Source organism: Dipodomys spectabilis, unplaced genomic scaffold, assembly GCF_019054845.1.
Source record: "Dipodomys spectabilis isolate Male_0828 unplaced genomic scaffold, ASM1905484v1 ptg000163l, whole genome shotgun sequence".
In the NCBI taxonomy this organism is placed as follows: Eukaryota; Metazoa; Chordata; class Mammalia; order Rodentia; family Heteromyidae; genus Dipodomys; species Dipodomys spectabilis.
The window spans coordinates 12,924,906-12,944,696 of record NW_024870840.1 but is presented as its reverse complement, the minus strand read 5'-3'; the positions used below and the strand labels follow the sequence as shown (position 1 = coordinate 12,944,696).

The following is a 19,791-nucleotide window of genomic DNA, read 5'->3' as shown; positions in this document are numbered from 1 at the left end:
AGAACTAAGTGTGAAGCTGGCTGGGTTCTATAGTAAGTTTCAGGACAGTCTTGGCTACACAGTGGAGTTCTAGAATCAAAAAAAAAAAAGTTCACTGGGTGCTGGTGGCTCACACCTGTAATTCTAGCTACTGAGGAAGCTGAGATCTGAGGATTGAGGTTTGTAGCCAGCCTGGGGAAGAAAGCCTGTGAGACTCTTATCTCCAATTAACTACCAAAACCAGACATGGAGCTGTGGCTCATAAGTTGTAGAGTGCTTGCCTTGAGCAAAAGAGCTCAGGGACAGCACCCAGGCCCTGAGCTCAAGCCCCATGGCTGACCAAAATGACCCTAAAAGTTATAAATGATTATGTCTAAGGGAAGGAGTCACTGTGGGCAGAGAAAGCGCAATAGCTTTTGTAGTGTAAACCATTACTTTGACTTTCAAATCATGAATATATATATGTGTGTGTATATATATATATATATATATATATACACACACACATATATATTATTGTTGCTGTTGTTGTTGTTAGTCATAGGGCTTGGACTCTGGGCCTGGATGCTGTCTCTTAGCTCTTCAGCTCAAGGGTAGCGCTCTGCCACTTGAGCCACAGCTCCACTTCGGGTTTTCTGAGTGGTTTTATAAGAATCTCACAGACTTTCCTGCCCAGGCTGGCTTTAAACTGCAATCCTCAGCTCTCAGCCTCCTGAGTAGCTAGGATTACAGGCATGAGACACCAGTGCCCGGCATGAATATATTATTCATGTAAACAAGAACAAATTATACAGAGAGGAAGATCTGTGATGAAGGCAGCTGAACTCCACTTTTGTAGAAATTATCTTTCCTCAGCATAGGCCCCACGGTGATGCTCCAGCTAAGGAGAGTTTACTACAACATTTTCATAGTAGACCAACCCTTGAATTTCCCTGTGAGGACCCTTACCGCTTACAAACATCAGAAAAGCCACTACGCTTTATTGAAACTCAGAAGAGATTCTTTATCCACTCAAAGAGCGGCACTGGCTCTGCTGCTGGTAGAACACAGAGCGTTGTTTGCCTAAACCACAAGGCTCCTGGGGCACCCTGGATTCCTTCAGCCAAGAGCACTGTCTCTTGTTGGGTATTTTCTCTGCGATGACTTTGGAGGTCACTGTCATTCCCCCACAGAAGATCCAGCTACCCTTGGTTTTAAAAAAAAAAAAAACGGAATCTGCTGGGGGTGACCCAGGAAAGACAGGAGCTTCCCCTCCAGGCCTAGAGCTGCGGTTGCGGTCTTGTGCAACAGACACGATGCAGACGCATGACATGGTGGACTGAGAATGTGGGGGATTCAGAGCCAGACCAAGAAAATGTGTGTGTGCAGACGGCTGGCTCTCTTGGCTTGCCAGGATCTGAGAGAGAGAGAGAGAGAGAGAGCGGGAGACCACTTATCTGCCTCCCACTCTTCCTAGCCTCATTCCAGGCCTAAACAACAGACCAGGATGTCTCCAACTGAGTCAAAAAATACAATTTAAAAAAACGGTAACCTGGGACACACCACCACATAGAAAGGGTGTGACGAAACCCAGACCCAGAACAACACTGATGCCCTGAATTGGGGTTAGGGAATGCAAGTGGCGATTTCTGTGGGATCCTCTGTGTTCATGTATAAAATAAAAAAATGAGTTTATTAATAACCAAATAAATAAATAGATAAAAGCTCCCTTGACGAGGGAATCAAGAAAAAGGAAGAGTCCCAGACTGGAATGTGTGCCCTTCTCATTTGCTGGCTGGCTGAACCTTGTGTTGGTTTCCTCAGCTGAACATGTGATCACTAACTTGCCCATCCAGCCTCTCAGAGGTTAAAGGCGTAAGAGCCTGAAAAGAACACAGGTGTCACTAAGAAGGTACAAAGGCACTTGAAGTACCCTTTAAGGCTTGTTTGGTATTTTTTGGTTTAAATCAGAAAAGGTTAAGTGTAATCAGGTTTGTTGTTTTGGGTTTTTTCGGTCGGTCGTGGGGCTTGAACTCTGGGTTTGGGTGCTGTCTCTGAGCTCTTCAGCTCAAGGCGAGCACTCTACCTCTTGAGCCACAGAGCCCACTTCCGGTTTTCTAGTGGTTTATTGGCAATCAGAGTCTCATGGACTTTTCTGCCCAGGCTGGCTTTGAACCATGATCCTCAGATCTCAGCCTCCTGAGTAGCTAGGATTACAGGCGTGAGCCACAGGCACCCAGCTTATAATCAGGTTTAACCTTGTAGCAAGTTAGGTTGGGTTTGCTGAGTCAGCTCGAGGCTTTCATTCTGTAGTAGAATCGGCTTCTTTTCCATCTGCCCAAGGCTCACTCCCTACAAATTCTTTTTGTTGTTTTTTTTTTTGGGGGGGGGTCCGGTCGTGGGACCTGAACTCTGGGCCTGGGCACTATCCCTCAGCTCTTCAGCTCAAGGCTAGCGCTCTACCACTTGAGCCACAGCGCCACTTCTGGCTTTTTTTTATCTGTTTATGTGGTGTTGAGGAATTGAACCCAGGGCCTCAGGCATGCAAGGCAAGTGCTCTACCACTGAGCCACCTTCCCAGCCTTTGTTGTTGTTGTTGTTGATCATGGGGTTTGAACTCTGGGCCTGGGTGCGGTCCCTCAGCTCTTCAGCTCAAGGCTGGCACTCTACCACTTGAGCCACAGCGCCACTTCTGGTTTTCTGGTGGTTTATTGGAGGTAAGAGTCTCACGGACTTTGCTGCCCAGGCTGGCTTTGAACCTCGATCCTCAGATCTCAGCTTCCTGAGTAGCTAGGATTGCAAGCGTGAGCCACCGCTGCCCGGCCCTACAAATTCTTGAGAAAACAATTTTCAGTCACTGTTGGCCTAGTGTTTTATATGGTGTTAACCCCCTCCCTTCTCCAAGGGTAGACATGTGACTCAGGGCTGACCAATCAGAGAATCACTCCCTTGTAACCACTCCATGAACTCAAATCAACCAATCAGATGGGACAGTAAGTTCAGTTCTAGGCTTTGGCTAGAACATTTGATAATTGTCTTTTGGTCTCTAGAAGCCATCTTACTCCCACAGGAGAAAGCCTGCCTGAAAATGATGCCAACAGGGAAGAAAGCAGAGCTGAGAGGAGGGGAGAGGAAATGAAGGATATATTTAGTTGGTGATATGTTTGATCCTAATGCCAGCTCCCTCCTGGGTCATGCAGTCAAATACCTACCCTTTCTTTCCATCCACAAAGTTGGACTTCTTTTTTTTTTTTTTTTGTCAGTCGTGGGGCTTGAACTCTGGGCCTGGGCGCTGTCCCTCAGCTCTTCAGCTCAAGGCGAGCGCTCTACCACTTGAGCTACAGCGCCACTTCCACAAAGTTGGACTTCTAAGGGTCTTGACTGACATACAATTCTGAGACAGATTGAGAATCCCTACAAAGATCAGCCAGCGGGCACAATCCTCACTACTCAGGACATAATTAATGTACCATGAGCCCAGGTAAAAGCAGGAGGCCTAATCTGAAAAGTAAACTAAAGCCAAAGGACTGAGGTGTGGCTCAAGTGGTAGAGTGCTTGCCTTGCACGCAGGAGACTCTGGGTTCCATCCCTAGTATTAAAAATAAACAAAACCCCATAGGTGTAACCCATCCCTTTATAAAGTGCACAAGGGTGCAGAATCGTCAACACTTCATAGTAGTACCCAGGCGATATAAAAGAGACACAAATTACTAACATAAAGAAATATTTCACTTTATTTTACTCTTTCAGTCACGGGGTCCAAGGAAATGCAAGTTCACAGAAATGAAAAATAATACCAAAAATGTGGATAAGACCAACTTTAGAAGGTGCACAAAATCAGCAGGATATGATTGTCTGGAGTCAGGTTTTGGCTTTCTCAGTTTGCCCAAGACTGGTATAACCATTTGGTTTAGCCCACGTTAACAATTTCTGTGGTAACTGTCCAGAAGAGACTTGTCATAGAATCATGAAGCCCACACAATTGAACTGTTTACAGTACACAAAGCAAAACGGTCAACATTACTAGGTGGCACAGACAATTTGTTTACATTCAAACAACTAGTAAACAAGAGCAAGGCAACCCCCCAGTATACAGCATCCAGACATCCCTAGTCAGTCCTTCGTGTGAACACTGCACACATGCACTCAGGAAGCATCTGTGGTGTTCCAGGAAGCGCTGTACTGAGTGCTGCAGTCACTAAGCTAACGGATATGCTCAGCCCCCAGTGAGTTCCCAGTCTCATCACCAGAGCTGTGAACATCAGCAGTACAGTCTTACTGGCTGATCACACACACTCTGAGATCCCTTCTACCAGAGGGTCCATGGGGAAGATAAGCAAAGTCCTCTTCCTTTACCAAGTAGTTAGGAGGTCACTCTCCTCTTCCAATATCCCAATGGGGATGCTTCCCTCCCCTCCAGCTTTGTGACAAGTGACAATGGACTCAGAAATGACAATGAACATCCCAACCACTGTATTCTTTCAGGGGAATCCAGAGATGGGGCAGTAGTCTCCAGTCTCAACCTTCCCTCACTTAACAATGCTTTAGTGAGGTGCCATCACCTGCTCACCACTGCCAGGGTGCCCACGTGGCTAGACCTGGGTTTGTTTGAAGCCCAGGAGTCTTTCTTTGAAAGACAAAGTACCTTCCTTGCCCATATTCCAAGGACCACTTGAGCTTACAAAAGGGCTTGTTCACTTGTCATTTGGTGACTTGAGTCAAACAGTGAAAGCCATCGCTCCTGCCTGACACCAAGAGCCTGACTCACACGTCCCCTGGTGTGGAAGAACATCCAGCCATGGCCATTCAAAGGAGGAACAAATGCCCAGCACAGCACCGGCACCTGGAAGTTCCAACTGCCCCCTCTCCTTTCTCCCTGTATTCTCTTGGGCAGCACATAGACTCAGACTATAGATCCCATTATGCCAGTGACCACCAAAGGGAAGGGGTTCTAATTTCCAATCTGCCTTGCACAAGCCAGGCTCCCTAAAGGTACATCTACTAGGGCCAGCAATGTCCAGCAGGGGGAGAGGCTGCAGGCCTCTGGGCAGGAGGTTAAGGCTGAAGCCTCCAGAGCCCTTTAAGAGTTGTTCCCACCTTGTGATAGACATACTTGGCTTAGTTTGATTTTCTTTAAATAAAAACCAGAATATCTTAGTGTTTGTTTATCAACGACATCCTTAAGATTATGACATATTTAATGTTACAAATGCTCTCATGATTTTAAAAAGAAAAGAAAAGAGTCCATCTAACAAAGGAATTTTAAAACCAATATTCCCGATTTCACTTTTTCCCCCCATAAATATACTAAACTTAAATTCTCAAGTTAGTGTATTTGCACAGATCATTCACACCCAAAGATAAAACACAGAATCTGCAACACCATAGGTTTTCTATGAATCTGTTAGTATAAAAACAAGTATCTTAGAAAAATATAAAAACATCGCTACCATGTTATAAATGCTCTACATTTTCTAGGGAAACATACCTTTGCAAATAGTACAACTATTAGGAATTGTTAATGACATTCAAGTTCCGGATGTGCCACAGACGCATGCCGATCAGGACATCAAAACCCTGTGGTCCTCTGGATCACTTCTAGAAACTTCTAGATACATTCTCCTTTCTTCAAATATCACCATTGATTTCTGTGGATATCCTGAGGGTGACACTCTTGAGGAGGAAGAAAGAGAAAGATGAAAGGAAGTGAAACAACTTCAGCCCAGCTGACATTTCCAGCAACTCTGCCCCACCCCAGAGGGGACTTCTCACTGAAGTTTTTCACTAAAGCTAAATTGGGTCCTGAAGAATTTTCTAGGCTTTCTCTATCCTGTTAGCTAATAAGTCACTTGTTCGGAAATATCACTTTCCTTGTGGCCAAGCTGTCTAAAGTCCAGCTTCTCTCTGCCTTGGTAATAATGGTAAAAAGGCATTTTTCATCAGCCAACTTTTTTTAGTTGGTCATGGGACTTGAACTCAGGGACTGGGTGTTGTCCCTGTGCTTTTCCGCTCAAGGCTAGTGCTCTATCACTTTAAGCCACAGCGCCACTTCTGGTTTTCTGGTGGTTAATTGGAGCTTAAGAGTCTCACAGACTTTCCTGCCTGGGCTGGCTTTGAACCCTGATCCTCAGATCTCAGCCTCTTGAGGAGCTAGGATTACAGGCGTGAGCCACCAGTGGCTCATCAACCAACTTTTTACAAAGCTGTGTTTTCTGGTTTTTGAAATTCACTTGAAAAGAACTAGGATGCCAGACTTTGAGCAACAAATGGTAACAGATGCATGGAAGCTTCATTGTCTGGGTGAACTATGAGGGTTGCTTTCCTCTATGAATAATACATTGAATAATGCCTTTCTTATTTTTTTGTCAGTTATGGGGCTTGAACTCTGGGCCTGGGGACTATCCCTCAGCTCTTCAGCTTAAGGCAAGCACTCTACCACTTGAGTCACAGCACCACTTCTGGTTTTTTGGTGGTTAATTGGAGATTAAGAGTCTCACAGACTTTTCTTCCTGGGCTGGCTTTGAACCGCGATCCTCAGATCTCAGCCTCCTGAGTAGCTAGGATTATAGGCATATGCCACCAGCACCCGGCTTACATTTATTTCCTCAAACACGTGAAGAGTCAAAAGAAAGTGCTCCCTAACACAGGCAATAGATTTTCCATGAGTGTTTATTAACCCTAATTGTTAGCAATTTATATACCAATTGAACTAACCAGTACCTACCTGGAAATCTTGGATGAACGTTAGGAAGTAGAAAATAAAACCAAAGGCCACCGTCCATTCACAGATTGCACTCACCACATGATATACATAATCCTATCAGCGGCAATAAAGAAAACACAATTTAGCCTTTAAAAAAAAAACTCTCATGGAGAACCTGAAATAATAAGTAAGGCATTTAGGAGAGAAGAAAAACAATTGTCTCATGAGCATACACCAGAACGTTGAGGAAATATCATAAGCAGAGCTATGTAGATAAACATCAGCTACCTGGCGTTCTGTTCCGGACGGCATTAGCAATGCAATCATCCCCAAATTTCTTTCTAGCTCCTGCACACACTGCTTTTAAGGATTGTCTACAGAACTTCAAAGGGCAGCATGAGGACCACAAAATAGCTGAGACAGGGAAGTAAATGTGGATTCAACTAAAGGAAAAACTTGGCATACAAACCACAACCCGGTCTCCTACCACTAGGAATCCCAGAGTTGAAGGGCTCACTTACCAAGAATCTAGTGGATGCTCCAGGGGTTTACCCCAAAGAAAGGTGTCTGTGTGTGTGTGTGTGTGTGTGTGTGTGTGTGCGCGCGCACACATGCATGCACAGACACAGCTAGCTGACCAACCTGCTGGGTTGTATATGTTTCCCTGTTACTATAGGAAATAGTAGTTCAGCAAAGTTTGGCTCAAGATTGTAAGATAAACAGAGCTGGGTGCCGGTGGCTCACGCCTGTAATCCTAGCTACTCAGGAGACTGAGATCTGAGGATCGCAGTTCAAAGCCATCCCGAACAGTGGTTTAACTGCAATAAACCACTCAGAAAACCAGAAGTGGCGGGGTGGCTCAAGTGGTAGAGCGCTCACCTTGAGCTGAAGAGCTGAGGGACAACACTCAAGCCCAGAGTTCAAGCCCCACGACCGACTGACCAAAAATAAATAAATAAATAAATGGATGCAATGCAAATGACCAAGTAGGAGACATCCCCCGACAGCTGTGGGGCAGCCACGTGGCTGCTGTGTATCTCCTTGGGAGCAAGGAGGGAGAACCAAAGCCAAGAACTCGAGTGACTTGAGTCAGGGCTTCAAAACTTGGTTGCTTATGAAGGCCAGGAAGTTCATTAAAAATCAATTGCCGAGTGCCGGTGGCTCACCCCTATAACCCTAGCTACTCAGGAGGCTGAGATCTGAGGATCGCGGTTCAAAGCCAGCCCAGGAAGAAAAGTCTGTGAGACTCTTAATCTCCAATTAACCACCAAAAAACCAGAAGTGGCGCTGTGGCTCAAGTGGTAGAGCATTAGCTTTGAGCTGAAGAGCTCAGGGGCAGTGCCCAGGCCCAGAGTTCAAGACCTCTGACCAACCAAAAAGAAATAAAAATCAATCAATAACCAAAACTAAGGACCAAAGATGTAGCTCAGTGAAAGAGATCTTGCCTGGTATGGTGTAACACCCTAGATTTGATTTTCCAGCTCTAGGAGGGAGGGAGAAGGGGGAAAGGGAGAAGGGAAGGAGAGAAGGTGAGGAGGAGAGAGAAGGGGATGGAGGGTGGGGAGATTAGAGAGAAGATTCTATTTTCTTTCATTTTCAAAATGTATTCTTCACTGATTTACATATTTTGCTGGGGTGGAACCCAGGGTCTTGTGCGTGCTTGGCGAGCACTCTCCTACGGTACAAGGCTCCATGATGCTTACTCCATTTTTGAAAATGGGGAAATACTAGTCCAATGCTGCCTCAAAATCGGGCATGCCTGCATGTGTGTGTGTGCGTATGTGCGCGTGTGTGTGCGTGTGCGTGCGTGTGCGTGTGTGTATGTGTGCGTGCGTGTGTGTGCGTGTGCGTGCGTGTGTGTGCGTGTGTGTGTGTGTGTGTACAGGGAGGTATCTGTGATCTTATATTTTTCTTTCTCTTTTTTTAATGGTTCTGATCTTTGCACTTGCTGGGCGAATGCTCTATACCTAAACCATGTCTCTGCCCAAGTCACAAATGTACACCTACCTACATTCAAAGTGGCAAATTAGGTCTGTGGACTCAATTTGTCCCCTGCGTTTTCAAATAATGGCTTGATTTTTTTCCCCCTGTTCCATTTCAACTGTACTATGCATTGCAGGGGTAAGAAGGGTTAAGTAAACGAGGGTGCAGCCCTGCAGGTCAGTTCTAAGGCGACCCTTCTTTGGCTTGTTATCTTTTCCAGATACTTAAAGGAGCAACCTTGAAGTTCACAGGTATCACTCCTGTCTCTCCTCACCATTAATCACCTCCATCCATTGCTCTGGCCGAGGTCACTCTAGGGACAACCTAGCCAGCCTACAGGAGAGGCAAGGAACAGAGAGGCTTCCTTCCTCTTGGGGTCTCCGGCAGCAGGGAACATGACTCAATCCAGATCATCCCTGGGCAACAAGGATGGCTCATAAAAACGGATGGTCAGCTAGACGTCGGTAGCTCACGCGTATTCCTAGCTACTCAGGAAGCTGAGATCTGAGGAACATAGTTCAGAGCCAGCCCAGGCAGGAAAAAGCCTGTGAGATTCATCTCCAATTAACCACCAGAAACCAGAAGTGGCACTGTGGCTCAAGAGGCGAGTGCACTACCCTTGAAGAGCTGAGGGACAGTGCCCAGTCCCAGAGTTCAAGCCTCATGACCAACCAAAAAAAAAAAGTCATTTCTTCAAAATAACATTACTGATGATCAAAGTGCATTGAAACACAAGTCCCAACTGTCCAAAACACATGTACATGCAGGGCCAGCATTACCTAAATGAATATTCTACTCAGGTCATTGATTTAAGGGTTTTGTGTTGAGTCTTTTTTTTTTCTTGCAATCATTGACACTTGAAACAGAAGGTAATATCCAACGTGACATAGTAAGTCCTACAGTGAATAGAACACATAGAACATGTGGTATTTGAACACTTGTTAGAATGAGACTGGCCTTGAACTTTAGATCGTCCCGCCTCCGCCTCCTGTGTGTAGAGAGGACCGGCATGCACCACCACACCCAGCTGCTTTTTCATACTTTAAGATAGAAAAATGGAAAGTAACTGCCTGAGGATGTACTTGGTGGAGCCCTCCTGAGCAGCTCCTTTGTATCTGATTTGTGGTGGGTTGCTGCCACCTTGTGGCTCAAGAGTGAAGTACTTCAGTTGTGCACGAGGGCTCATGCATCTCACCAACCAAATCCAATCACCTTCAGGTAGAAAAGTGCCTGTTATCTAGGGTCTAACCTATTGGATAGTTTGACCACTTTAGTGTTATAGTCCAATGAAGCATTTTCTCGAAATCCTCTGTGGACACTGTCTTCATCATCATCATTTAATCTCTGATTCTATCAAGTGCCAGAATCTTCCATTTTAGAAAATTCCTTGACCCTCTGAGTCCCCTTCTATCCCATTCCACAGTAAGAAATTAATGGTCTACAACATGATGCTGGACCTTCAGAGTACTATATTTGGCAGTTGATATACAGCTGTTTGTCTCAATGAATTTGAGGCTTCGTTGAGAGCCCAGCCATCCTTCCTTCCAGCTTTGCCCAGCCCAGCCTTGCCTGTGACAGACTTGCTTGTTGATGTGACCACACTGCTCAGGAATCCCTGCTCTGGTGGGTCAGGGTCTTCTTGCTTTTCCTCTTCCTTTCTCTTTCCTTCTATTTCTTCCTTCCTTCCTTCATCTTCTTGCTTTTCCTCTTTCTTTTTCTCTTTTCCTCTTTCTATTCCTTCCTTCCTTCCTTCATCTCTTTCTTCTTTTCTACCTTTTTTTCCTCTTCTTTCTTCCTTTCTAACTTTTGGCACACATACTGGGGCTAATACTCAGGGCTTTACCCTTCCACTTGGCTTTTTTGTTCAAATCAGGCATTCTGAGACACAGCTCCACTTTGGGATTTTTTGGGGGGTAGTTAATGGTAGATGTTAATGGTGGTTAAAGGAGGTCTTATGGACCTCCCCCTCCCCCACCCCAGCTGTCTTCATTCAAACCACAACCTTTGGATCTCAGCTTCCTCAGTAGCTAGTACTACAGGCGTGAGTGGCTAGTACCAGACTTATTTATTTTGCCAGAGACTTTCTTCCACTTATCCCTGGAAAAGTTTCTCCCTGCAATTCTCTTGCTATCTCTCTTCTCTTCTGGGTACCATCTTGTTGTCATTCTCTTGTAGGACACCTGGATGAACTAACTCCCAGCTACACACAATTGGTTCCATGTTTTCATATGGTTGGCTGGGAAACAGCTGGTTCCTCTATGCGCTCTGATGGCTGTCAGTCCTTCCAGAGATCTGCCCATGTTTCTAACCGGACACTGTTCCTACATGTCTCATCGGAGATGTCTCCGATTCAATGATTCCAAAACAAAGCTCATCCAAGCATTCCTGTTACACACCTTATTTCTGCATATGGGAAGGAATTCTTTGGTTCATCCAAGAGAAAGACATGGAATCACCTGTTACCCACCCCTCATCCCCCCTCATTCTCAACTCAGTCGCTTGCTGGCACCCACCTAGTATTTCCCCCTATCGTTTCCAATCGTGCTCGAATCTGAAGGAGACCTGCCATCTTCCTACCCTAGGGCTGAGCTCTGTCTTCAATCCGTGCCAGGTGTTCCTTCTGCCTCATACTCATCCGAGAACACCTCCTCCATTGCTTTCCTGTCCACACGTCTTCAAAGGCTGACACTAGTCCTTCTAGTAAGTATGAACTTCTCCACGGTTCCCTCAGAGTTATCCTGGACTATAGTTAATTCCCCCTCTAGCTGGACCACTTGCCACAAATACTCCAAAACACTCTCGCTTCTGTAAAACTCCACAACTTCAACTGCCTCTTCTACTAAGTGTGGACGGTTAAGGTGTGAAAGAAATCGGGAATTCTGAACCTTGAAAATAATCTCAGGAACCTTTGGGATTACTTAAATCACTAATATTACACAGAAAATTATGTCTCAGACTTAGGGCTTGCACTCAGCCCTGATAGGACAGACCAACCCAAATGGAAGGGCTTTATGCCTGAGTGCCACCTCATCAAACACACGAAGCAGGCTGGATCCCAAAATTGCTTTTTTTTTTGAAGACAAGAAATTCTAGTTGCAGGAATTAGTGTAATAAAAACAATTCTTGTTTTACCCAACAGGATAATAATAGTAATAAATAGTATGAAGTAAACGGATGCTGGCAAATCAACTTTACCCTACTCCGCTCATGTATTCTCACCGCCCACAGAGCTGCCATTGGCCAGTGAATGGCTCGACTGTTATAGAAGGAAGTCGGTCCCAGATTCATGGAAATCACCAAGAAAAGTCAATCAAATCCCTAACTGAATTCCGTGCAACTCTTGTCTTTCGAAGCTAATGACTCTACATTGCCAAATGACTGGTTCGCGAGTTGCTGAAATGCCATCACACTTGGTACATTTGCTGTACGGAATAAGGATCTCACCTTTCTAGGATTCACCTAGCCACACAGACTCACTCAAAAAAGGTGTTCATCTTTTTTTTGCCAGTCCTGGGCTTGAACTCAGGGCCTGGGCACTATTTCCTAAGCTTCTTTTGCTCAAGGCTAGCGCTCTACCACTTGAGCACCACTTCTGGCTTTTTCTTTTTTTGGTCGGTCGTGGGGCTTGAACCCTGAGCCTGGGTGCTGTCCCTCAGCTCTTCAGCTCAAGGACTTCTGGCTTTTTCTGTGTATGTGGTGCTGAGGAATCAAACCCAGGGCTGCATGCATGCTGGGCAAGCGCTCTACCCAGGCCAAGGGTGAACAATTTTTGAGGACAATGTAACAATTACCTTTTCTTTTGGATTCCACTCCAACTTGGTTATAGAAATTAGTGAAGCACAGGCAATCACTTGTAAGAGGAGAATACTGTTAAGGAAAATGACAGCAGAGAACAGGTTCTTGAATTGTTAAGACAAGTCCATTACTATGACTACGGGGGTGGTGTTCAATGGTTCAAAAGCCCGCAGGACTGCAGGGGGAGCTGTCTTTGCAGAAGTAGCCCGCTTCTGGTCATCTCAGCCCTTCGGTGATGACGGCAGCTAAAGCAAGGGAGGGAAACGCAGTCAGCACAGCGCAAAACTTCACTCTGCAGCTACATGCAGTCAGCACGGCGCAAAACTTCACTCTGCAGCTACATGCAGTCAGCACGGCGCAAAACTTCACTCCGCAGCTACGTGCAGTCAGCACAGCGCAAAACTTCACTCCGCAGCTACATGCAGTCAGCACAGTGCAAAACTTCACTCCGCAGCTACATGCAGTCAGCACAGCGCAAAACTTCACTCCGCAGCTACATTTTGTTTGGTCTTGCGTGGTTCTGGAAAATCCCCAAAGATGGGTCTTTTTGGCATACTTGCTACTGAATAAAAATACTTTTCCCCCCCCAAAAAAGCATATTGAAAATAAAGGGACCGGGCTGGGAAGTTGGCTCAGTGGTAGAGCACTTGCCTTGCATGCCTGAGGCCCTGGGTTCGATTCCTCAGCACCACATAAGCAAAAAGAAAAAAGCCGGAAGTGGCACTGTGGCTCAAGGGGTAGAGCACTAGCCTTGAGCTGAAGAGCTGAGGGACAGTGCCCAGGCCCAGAGTTCAGGCCCCACGACCAGACCCACCCAGCCCCCCCCCCCGCCCCCGCCAAAGAAAAAGAAAAGAAAAGAAAGGGACCTTCCTCAGTTTGTCAAAGGGCACGTATGAAAAACTTAGAGCTAACATATCACAAAATGCCGTAAGACTAGTTCACTGAAATTTAATGTCATTACTGCTGCTACTAAGTCTACGGTCTTAGTGTTTCCTAAGACTCCCACTCGTTCCTTGGCTTTCTCTTGTCTTTCTCACTTGAAATACGGAATGAGGCAAAAGTGTGTGTTTCACACCAATTCTATTCATCAGAAGTTCTAGCAGAGGTACTGGGTCAAGAAAACAAATGAAAGGTCAGAAAGGAAGAACTTAACACTATATTCACAAATACCTTCTCATTTGATATAGAAGAGCTAAACATCATTTCTAAAATCAGATTGGGAGCCATGTGCTGGTGGTTCACGCCTGTAATCCTAGCTACTCAGGAGGCTGAAATCTGAGGATGGCAGTTCAGAGCCAGCCCAGGAAGGAAAGTCCATGAGACTCATCTCCAATTAACCACCAGAAAACCAGAAATGGTAAGGTGGCTCAAGTGGTAGAGCTCTAGCCTTGAGTACAAACAGGCTCAGGGACAGTGCCTAGACCCTGAATTCAAGCCCCAGGACCAGGAAAACGAAAACACACACACACACACACACACACACACACACACACACACACACACACACACACACGATCCTATTGGGAGTTGCCACGCACCTGTAGCTCATGCATGTTAATCCTAGCTATTCAGAAGGCTAATATCGGAAGATCTAGGTTCAAAGCCATCTCAGGAAGGAAAGTTCAAGAGGCTCATCACCAATTAAACCACCCAAAAGCTAGAAGTGGAATTATTCATTTATTTATTTATTTGGATGAGTATACCAAATAGGGGAGGGGTGAGAGGCCAGTACTCAGGCCTTCACAAGGTCTAGTGCTTTAAGTACAATTTCAATATTTGGTGTCTTTAGCCAAGTACTAGAAAGAAAAATACTTTCACATGACTAGTGAGACTGAACTGTGGGAGAGAAAGTAAACAGAAGCTGAAGGGTTTCTAGTATTTCACCTTCACCTTTCACCCCATTCCTTTTCCAAAAATACCCTTTTGATCTAACCACAAAAAGTTGAGCCATTTTCTTAATGCTTCCCACTTTTCTCCAGCTCATTTTCCTGAAGGAGATGCAAATTTGGCCAACACCCTTTGCCTTCATTTGAATGATTCTTTTTTGTGGGGGTGGAGGGTAGGAAACTAGCCTGCTGAGAAAGACACTGTGACATGTATTTTTTTTGGGGGGGGGGGGGTCCGGTCGTGGGGCCTGAACTCTGGGCCTGGGCGCTGTCCCTCAGCTCAAGGCTAGCACTCTACTACTTGAGCTACACCGCCACTTCCGGCTTTTTTCTTTTTGCTTATGTGGTGCTGAGGAATCAAACCCAGGGCCTCAGGCATGTAAGGCAAGCGCTCTACCACTGAGCCACCTTCCCAGCCCATGTGACATGTATTTTTGCTGGGCCAAATTTTAGCCAAATTCCTTCACTTTCTCCCAAACACTCACCCACGCCCTTAGATATACAAACTCCCTGGCTCAGACAGCTTAGGCAGAAGCTGCCACTCTGTTTGTTCAGATGACTTCTCCTCCATCACTTGCCCTATCTGACCAACTAGCCTGTCTTCAGCAAGAATCCTGTTAGGTTCATTAAGTCAGTGTGTGTGTGTGTGTGTGCGCGCGCGTGTGTGTGCGCGCGCGTGTGTGTGTGTGTGTGTGTGTGTGTGTGTGTGCGCGCGCGCGCGCGCACACGCGCTGCTCCTGGGACTTGAACTCTGGGCCTGGGCTCTTTGCTCAAGGCTGGTATTCTATCACTTGAGCCATAGCTCCACTTCCAGCTTTTCTGGTAGTTTATTAGACATAAAAGTTTCATCGACTTTCCTGCCTAGGCTGGCTTCAAACCATGATCCTCAGATCTCAACCTCCTGAGTAGCCAGGATGATAGGCCTGAGCCACCAGTGCCTCATCTTCTTAGTATTTTTGGATCTACTGACTGCCACCCTCCGCTTGCGAGCTCAGTCCATTCTCCCACTGGAATCTCCTTTCTGTGGTCCCTCTATAGCCACTGCAATGGTCCTGAATCAAGTCTTCCTCACCACCGCTACCCGCCTTAACACCTATCGCTGGATTCCTTTATCCTCTTTCCTGAGGAACACTGTGGAAAGGATACTGGGGACGACGGCTGCGCAGGAAACGGCAGAGATAGCCATCCGTGTGTGGCACGTGAGGAGGCTGTTCCACTGGGGACACGCTTTGTAGGAGATGATGGACTGCAGCAGGGTGTACACCACACCGCACACAAAAGCCAGTAGAGCGCCCCCATCGTGGACCACTGGCACAGCTAGCTCCTGGGGAGAAGACCACAGGAGAGCGTCAGACAGACAGGCAGACAGGCAGACAGACAGATGACAGACAGACAGACAGACAGATGACAGACAGACAGACAGACAGACAGACAGAGAACGACATCACACCACAAGCCCTCACTCATTCTGAGATGTTTCCAGCCACAAGTGTGAACCCACGTGCACCTGCTCTTGGGAAATGCAGCTGCTGTCAGAACAGCGTCAAGAGAAAAGCTTTTCTTTCAAATCCCAATGACAAATCCTAATCTGACCCAGCAAACCTGGCTACCTGCGATAAGGAAAGGTGTTCTTTTTTTGTTGTTTTTTTTTTTTTTTTTTTTGGCAGTTGTGAGGCTTGAACTCAGGGCCTGAGCACTGTCCCTGAATCTGGATGTTTCTCTTGAAGGTAGATTTGAGTCTGGGAATATCTGACAAACTCCACCTCCAGACAGTGTGACTTTGGTGCCAAGCTTTGAGCTCCATATCTAGACACTATCTTGCAGTTTTGCAGTGAAGATTAGATTCAATTAGATTACTCCTGGATGCCAGTGGCTCATACCTGTAACCCTCGCTACTCAAGAGGCTGAGATCTGAGGATCACGGTTCAAAGCCAGCCTGGGCAATAAACTTTGAAACTCTTATCTCCAACAAACTATTCAGAAAAAGCCAGATGTGGGGCTGTGGCTCATGTGGTAGAGTGCTACTAGTCTTGAGCAAAATAAGCTCAGGGAGCTGGGTGCTGGTGGCTCACGCCTGTAATCCTAGCTACTCAGGAGGCCGAGATCTGAGGATTGTGGTTCAAAGCCAGCCTGGGCAGGAAAGTCCATGAGACTCTTACCTCCAATAAACCACCAGAAGACTGGAAGTGGCACTGTGGCTCAAAGTGGTAGAGCGCTCGTCTTGAGCTGAAGAGCTGAGGGACAGAGCCCAGACCCAGAGTTCAAGCCCCACGACTGACCAAAAAAAAAAGCTCAGGGACAGAGCCCAGGCCCAGAGTTCATGCTCCAGAACTGGCAGGGAAAAAAAAGATTAGATGATATATTTCATCTAAAAATATTGTAAAAGTTGGGTGCTGGTAGCTCATGCCTATAATTCTAACTACTGGGGAGGCTGAAATCTGAGGATCACAATTTGAAGCCAGCCAGGGCAGACAAAGCTGAGACACTCTTATCTCTACTTAACTAGAAAAAAGCCAAAAATGGAGGTGTGGCTCAAGTGTTAGAGCACTAGCGTTAAACAAACAAAAGCTCAGGAAGAGACCAGAGGCTCTGAGTTGAAACCCAGCATACACACACAACAAAGAAACAAAAGTGTTGTATTATAAAGGACTAGAGATGCAGCTCAGTGGTATGGCCTGGCAAATACAAGGAGCTGAGTTCAGTCCCCAGGATGCAGGGGGGGGGGGGGGGGGGAGGGGAGAAGAGACTACATTAACATTCTATAATAAATGCTATTTTCCATTTGGTAAGTATAGATTTTGTACACCTAAGCTAACTGGCATGGGCATATAAAATCAAGGAAGTTATATGGAAAAAATGCATACACACACACACATACACACACACACATACACATATACACACACACACACATACACACACACACACATACACACACACACACATACACACCCTTATGGGCTTCAAAGATTTCAGAAAAGCTAAGTGTTGGTGGCTCACGCCTGTAATGCCAGCTACTTAGGAGGCTGAGAGCTGAGGATTGCAGTTCTTAGCAAGCCTGGGCAGGGAAGTCCATGAGACCCTTATCTCCAATTAACCACTAGAAAACCAGAAGTGGTACTGTGGCTCTAAGTGGTAGAGTGCTAGCCTTGAGCAAAAGAATTTAGGCACAGCGCCCAGGCCCTGAGTTAAAGCCCCATGACCAAAAAAAAAAAAAAAAAAGTTCAGAAAATGGTTAAGATGATACATTGTGTCATGTATATTTTACCACAAGAAAAAAAATTCAAAAACAAACCTAAATTGTTCCCAAAAACAAACCTAAATTTTTCCCGCTACCCCTTGTATGTTAGGTATACTTTGGACAAAGGGAAATAAAAAGCAAAGCCATCTACTACTAATGAGTCACTTTCCAGAATAGACTAAGAATTCTGGGACTTTCCACACTATTGTTCTTATACTAAGTAAATTTTTTTTTAAAAACTCTTGAATGTGCATACTTTGTTTCCTCTTACTGATTTACCAGGAAATGTTCTCCCTTAGTCTTGGCCGGTTCATCAGTGTTTAGGGTCTGACTTGGCACTGAGAATTTTGGCTAGAAACCAGCTCAGGCAGACAAATCCAAGAAACTTTTCTCTCCAATTAACTAGCAAAAGGCCGGAAGTAGAGCTGCAGCTCTAGTGGTGAGTACCAGCCTTGAGAGGGCATGAGCTACAATCAAGTCCAGCACTGGCACACACTTACAAAAAAGACATTGCCTTCACGCCAAACTGTCAGTGGAGACACAACATAGGTCACGACATTAAATGAGGCACAGAAAGAAAAACTGGCATGATTTTGGGTACACGATGAGATGAAAACTTGACTTCCTGTTTGCATTCTTTTCTAATTTCAGAGACAATAAAGCACAGAGCACACCAGAACACTGAGAAGATTAAACATTAGAAATATGTGTCTCCAAAAAGATAATTGAATTGAATTTATTCATGTTTGTTTGTTTGTCGGTCATGGGCTTGAACTCTGGGCCTGGGTGCTGTCCTTGAGTTCTTCAGCTCAAGGCTAGCACTCTACCACTTGAGCCACAGCGCCACTACTGGCTTTTTCCGCTTATGTGTTGCTGAGGAATTGAAACCAGGGCCTCATGCTTACGAGGCAAGCACTCTACCACTGAGCCACCTTCCCAGCCCAATTTATTAATTTTTAATTGGATTATTAATTCTTTACCATTTCATCTAATTTATTTATTAATTTTCTCACTAGATAGCCTAGGATGGCTTCAAACTCTTGACCCTCCCACCCACCTAGTCTTCTGGATGCTACTAGTAGCATGCTGAATGGTTATTGGAGATAAGAGTCTCACATATGGGCTGGGAATGTGGCTTAGTGGTAGGGGGCTCACCTAGCATGCATGAAGCTCTAGGTTTAATTCCTCAAAAAAAAAAAAGCCAGAAGTGGTGTTGTGGCTCAAGTGGGAGAGTCTTAGCCTTGAGCAAAAGAAGCTCAGGGACAGTGCCCAGGCCCTGAGTTCAAGCTCCAGGACTGGCAAAAAAAAAAGTCTCATAGACTTTCCTGCCCGAGCTGGCTTCCAACCAGGATCCTCAGATCTCAGCCTCTTGGGTAGCTAGAATTACAGGTGTCAGCCACTGCGCCCGGCTCAAGGACACTTCTTGAGGGAAATAAAGCATGGCTGGAAATGGACGAACCAAGGAGTTTCCACCCCGCCCACCCATCTGTGAATGTCTCCCTAGTGTGATTGGCTAGGCCTTAAGTGGAGCCTGTCACTCTCTTTCTTGGCCTCCTAGATGAAATTCTTCTTCAGATTAAACGCCTCACATCGGTTTGATCTTGGCACAAAGAACATGAATCACAGGATATCAAACAAGGACGTTGTGAAGATTATTTATAAGAACATTGACAGGGAAAACACTCTGCTCCCACAGAATTTTTTTATAAACATAAACATTTATTCACTGAATGAAAGTTTGCAATTTTTCATTACCTAACCCTTTGGGTTGTTTTTTTTTTTGTTTGTACCAGCACTAGGGCTTGAACTCAGGGCCTGGGTACTATCCCTTAGATTCTGTGCTCAAGACTGGCACTCTACCACTTGAGCCACATAGCTCCATGAAAGACTTTTAGGTGTTTCATTGGAGGATACCAGTTTCAGAGTTTTTTGCCTGGGCTGGCTTTGAACCATGATCCTCAGATCTGCAAGAAATTAGCTGACTGAGTGAATGACTCTAACCTCTGAGTCCACGGCCTCACCTGCACAAGGAGTAGATCTGGTGCTGTTCTTTGAACATCAAGTGGTTTCTACCAGTGGCAAGAGTGAGCAAGCGCACACTTGGCAAAAGCTGCCACAGACCCACCACCCTTCATCACAATAGACCAGGAGCAATGTGGACCTCTCTTCACCAAGCAATAGGTAAGAATCAGGCAAGACTGATGTGCAAATGTTCATGTTCTAAA

The 19,791-nt window shown here is 45.7% G+C and overlaps 1 protein-coding gene across 1 annotated transcript in view; it reads right to left on the bottom strand.

Annotated features, from left to right (window-relative positions):
• Positions 1-5,255: 5,255 nt before the first annotated feature.
• Dram1 (DNA damage regulated autophagy modulator 1) overlaps positions 5,256-19,791 on the bottom strand; it is a 31,247-nt gene continuing 16,711 nt past the window's right edge. Inside the window, exons 4-7 of the mRNA XM_042693287.1 lie at positions 15,472-15,649; positions 12,436-12,494; positions 6,683-6,775; positions 5,256-5,631 (exon numbers count right to left, since the gene is read on the bottom strand). Coding sequence (XP_042549221.1) covers positions 5,587-5,631; positions 6,683-6,775; positions 12,436-12,494; positions 15,472-15,649 — 375 coding nt within the window. The 3' untranslated portion in view covers positions 5,256-5,586. The remainder of the gene's footprint in view (positions 5,632-6,682; positions 6,776-12,435; positions 12,495-15,471; positions 15,650-19,791) is intronic.